The 4,637-nt window shown below is 42.3% G+C and overlaps 1 protein-coding gene across 1 annotated transcript; it reads left to right on the plus strand.

Moving 5' to 3' along the window:
* Positions 1-1,255: 1,255 nt before the first annotated feature.
* LOC119537874 (bifunctional methylenetetrahydrofolate dehydrogenase/cyclohydrolase, mitochondrial) lies at positions 1,256-2,415 on the plus strand. The gene has a single exon (XM_037840471.1). The coding sequence runs from the start codon at positions 1,269-1,271 to the stop codon at positions 2,319-2,321; it is 1,053 nt and encodes a 350-aa protein (XP_037696399.1). The 5' UTR covers positions 1,256-1,268; the 3' UTR covers positions 2,322-2,415.
* Positions 2,416-4,637: the final 2,222 nt, after the last annotated feature.

Consider the following 4,637-nt stretch of genomic DNA (forward strand, 5'->3'; position numbering starts at 1 on the left):
GCACAGTGAAAGAAAGAGGGGAAAGGCAAAGAAGTTAGTAGGTGGGAATACGGCCCTGTGTTTCTTTCTCTCTTTTTTCTGTTTCTCAAGCAAACTCAGATACAAGAGAATTATCTTAATATTAACCCTGACAACTACACCTCTGCTGCTCATGCCGGCACTTATACACCACCATCTTCCACAATGTACTCATCTACTTTCATCTTGTGACCCTCTTGTTTCTTTAGAGATGACTGTTTAAGAATTACTCCTTTAAAGGAAAAAAACAAAAAAAAGAATTACTCCTCTTCCTCACCCCTATGATGGTTTGGTGCTATATACCCCAGAAATACATATTCTTAATATCAATCCTGTCCTGTGGGTGTAAACACATTGTAAATAGGATATTTTGATGAGGTCACTTCAGCTACAGTGTGGCCAAACTGAATCAGAATGGCTCTTAATCTTATCACTGGATTCCTTTATAAGCAGAATGAAATTCAGACACACAGAGAGAGAAAGCCAGGGAAGAAGCCAGAAGTCAAGGGAACCCAGAGAAGCCAGCAGAGGCCACCGTGTGCAATGCATGTGATAGAAAAACTCAGGACAAAGGATCACTGGCAGCCAACCCCGGAATGCTAGAATCTTCTGGGAGAAAGCATTGCCTTGATGATACCTTGATTTTGGACTTCTAGCCTAAAACTATAGCCAATAAATTCCCACAGTTTAAGCCAACCCATTGCGTAAGTCTTTCTTTTAGCAGCTGGGAAACTAAAACACCCCTTCTTGTAGGAAGAAACTACAAGTCCTAGTTCTTTTTGCATCTCACCTCTGCTCTCATGATTTCCTCTGACACAGGCACAAGCAGCTCAGAGAAATTATGTCCTACTTTTAGGTCCCATGTAGTCATAACGTTTTGGCTGTTTCTTCTGAGCATAGCTGAGGAAACTTAAAAAGAACATTAAATACAACATAGAAATACATAGAGTAGCATGCATTAAGGAAGCTATTTCCAAGAAGACGTAGATGCTTTCCTCCTGATGCCTTATGCTAGGAACAACGTCAGCCGTCAGGTCACATCCATCCACAATAAAGAAGGAGTGGCTGTGTAACCAGTACAAGCTCAAGAAGATAAGGATCCCTTCCCCAAGGATATCCAGCATAAGCAGGATATTCACAAATAGTAAAAAGAAAGTTCTTCATGTGCCTTAGCTAATTTGCCTTTGGCACATGAAGAAAGCATGAATAAAAGCTGTAGGTAGCTCCCGGCGCGGGCACCGGCACTGGCCATGGCTGCCTGCTCTCTTGCATCGGTGCTGGCCGCCCGGCTGCTCCGCCCCGCGCAGAGCTGCTGCCTTCTCCATCGCCCCTTCCACCGCTCCGCAGTGCGAAACGAAGCTGTTATCATTTCTGGAAAGAAACTTGCCCAGCAGATCAAGCAGGAAGTGCGGCAGGAGGTAGAAGAGTGGGTGGCCTCGGGCAACAGGCGCCCACACCTGAGCGTGGTTCTGGTCGGCGAGAACCCGGCCAGTCACTCCTACGTCCTCAACAAAACCAGGGCGGCCGCTGACGTGGGAATCTTCAGTGAAACAATTTTGAAACCAGCTTCGATTTCAGAGGAAGAATTGTTGAATTTGATCAATAAGCTAAATAATGATGACAATGTCGATGGCCTCCTTGTTCAGCTGCCTCTTCCAGAGCACATTGATGAGAGAAAGATCTGCAATGCTGTTTCTCCAGACAAGGATGTTGACGGCTTTCACGTAATTAATGTCGGGCGAATGTGTTTGGATCAATATTCCATGCTGCCTGCCACCCCATGGGGTGTGTGGGAAATAATCAAGCGAACTGGAATTCCAACACTAGGGAAGAATGTGGTTGTGGCTGGAAGGTCAAAGAATGTTGGAATGCCCATTGCAATGTTACTACACACAGATGGGGCACATGAACGTCCTGGAGGTGATGCCACTGTTACAATATCTCACCGCTACACTCCCAAAGAACAGTTGAAGAAACATACAATTCTTGCAGATATTGTGATATCTGCTGCAGGCATTCCAAATCTGATCACAGCAGATATGATCAAGGAAGGAGCTGCCGTCATCGATGTGGGAATTAACAGAGTTCAGGATCCCATAACTGCTAAGCCCAAGTTGGTTGGAGATGTGGATTTTGAAGAAGTCAGGAAGAAAGCCGGTTACATCACTCCAGTCCCTGGAGGCGTGGGTCCCATGACAGTGGCGATGCTAATGAAGAATACCATTATTGCTGCAAAAAAACTGCTGAGGCTTGAAGAGCGGGAAGTGCTGAAGCCAAAAGAGCTTGGAGTAGCAACCAATTAACTGTTTCCTCTTCTCTTTTATGAACAGCCTTCCAAGCCAGTTCAAGAAGCAAAACAGGCCAATAGAAATGCAATATTTTTTTATTCTACTGAAATGGTTTAAAATGGTGCTTTGTATTTATTGAAAGCTTAAACTGGTGGGTGTTTGCACACACAGTTCTCACCCAGGAGCCCATAGTATCCTCCTGGGCCATGGGACTCAATAGAAGCCATTCTCCTAGTGATCAGCCCCAGGCAGTGTCACGTTGCGAATGCATGCTTAACTTTGTCAGTCCCAACAGGCCTCTGCAGTTGTTACAATTTGCCTTTTCTAGGATTGCATTTCCCGAGTGCTACTCTAATAGACGTTGATACCCACTTTAGGTTCCAAACCTGTTGAGTTCAACTGTTCAAACCAAAGGAAAAACGTTTGCCAGAAAAAATTAACGGAATGGTAAACAAGAAGAAATAGTAATTGAGTAGGAAAAAAATTACCCAGATTTATACCTACATTCATCTAAATTGATTTATCTAAATAAAACAATTGGGTGGGAAAGAAGAAAAACTACATGCTAGTACTATTTCTAAGCTGCCACTTTGTGGCTTAGTCACTGGGAAAACGTTTAGGATTCTACTTGTTATTAGCTGTCATTTTATGTATGTTACCATTCAGTGAGCTCTCCCATGTTACTTTTCTGGGATTGAAAAGGCTTAGGTTATAAATTATTCATATGTGTTGTCATATTTGGCTTTTGCTATATCTTTAAACTTCATTGTTAAATTTTGTACTACTGAAGAGTATTTATATGGTTTCTATGGTGTATCTTGAAACCTATTTTTGAAAAACAAAACTGATAAGAGTTGGGCTTGATAATCATGATGGCAGCTTGTTTAAGTATGCAACTTATTTTTCCACCAAAGAATTGTTAGCAGCTGCTTGCTTTTCTCTTTGAACCTGTTGGTTTTCCTAAAAGGTTTTTAAGAGCTTGAGTTAATATTGAATTTAACCAGACTTTTCTGAGTAAAGCTTTTTTTTTTTTAATAAAACACTTTGTTCTGGTGTGGAATGAGTTTCTGAAATACTGCCTCTTCCTACCACTGTCTTGGTGTGATCTAACTAATTTTTCTAATTAGACGTAATCAATCTAGATGTTCTTATATTTGATAACAGCCAATCCTATAGCTTAAACTGGTTGAAAAAGCTGTGGAGAAACCAGCACATTCTTTTAGTCTTGTGTCCGAACAGGTTGTGCCAAGCCATGAGCTTAATCTGCTAGACTAATTTAAGTGGTTAGTTTTGTTTGCAGTGTTTTCTAAACCATGTGTTCATTTGCTACAAAGGACTTCTTGATGTGCTTGCTAAGTTCTTAACATGTATATGTGCTCTCTCTCTGTATATATATATATTTATATTTGTATTTAAAGCATTAGTTTGATTTGATAGGTTGGAAGGTCTTTGCTGTACATATTTTGAGGCTGGGGTAGGTGTGCTGTGTATTTTGGCCTTCCTGAAGGCAGCTCACAAAGGGGCAGAGGGATCTCCTGCTCCAGGCAGGTTGAAGCAGAAAGAGAACAATTGGAGAGTTGCTCTATTCCCTCCTTGCGCCAATGTGGATATATTCTGTCCCCCAAGAAAAAGCAATGATGTTTTAATCCAATTGCATGGGATACTGGGATTAGGTTGATTCTATGGACATGTGACCCATCCAACTATGAATGGCACCTTTGATTAGGGTGTGACCTCTTGATTGAATGTTTCCAGGGAAGTGTGGCCCCTCCCATTCAGCCTGGGTCTTGGTTAGTTTATCTGAGCACTATAAGAGCTCAGACGGAAGGAACTTGGAGAGCTGCAGCTGAGATAGACATTTTGGAGACGGCCATTGAAAGCTGATATTTTGAAACGCAACCTGGGAGCAAGCAGACACCAGCCACATGTGCCTTCCCAGCTAACAGAGGTTTTCTGGCTGCGAATGGCCTGTCTCCAGTGAAGGTACCCTATTGTTGATGCCTTATCTTGGATACTTTATGGCCTTAAGACTGTAACTTTGTAACCAGATAAACCCCTTTAGAAAAGCCAAAAAAAAAAAAAAAAGCTGTAGGTAGCCTATAAGCACATAAAATGTTACCCTTACACAAGGAGTAAAAGATTAGGATAAAGGAGGCGGGGCAAGATGGCAGACTGGTGAGCTGTATGTTTTAGTTACTCCTCCAGGAAAGTAGGTAGAAAGCCAGGAACTGCGTGGACTGGACACCACAGAGCAATCTGACTTTGGGCATATTTCATACAACACTCATGAAAACGTGGAACTGCTGAGATCAGCGAAATCTGTAAGATTTG

This window comes from Choloepus didactylus, chromosome 6 (genome assembly GCF_015220235.1).
Source record: "Choloepus didactylus isolate mChoDid1 chromosome 6, mChoDid1.pri, whole genome shotgun sequence".
Classification (NCBI taxonomy): Eukaryota; Metazoa; Chordata; class Mammalia; order Pilosa; family Megalonychidae; genus Choloepus; species Choloepus didactylus.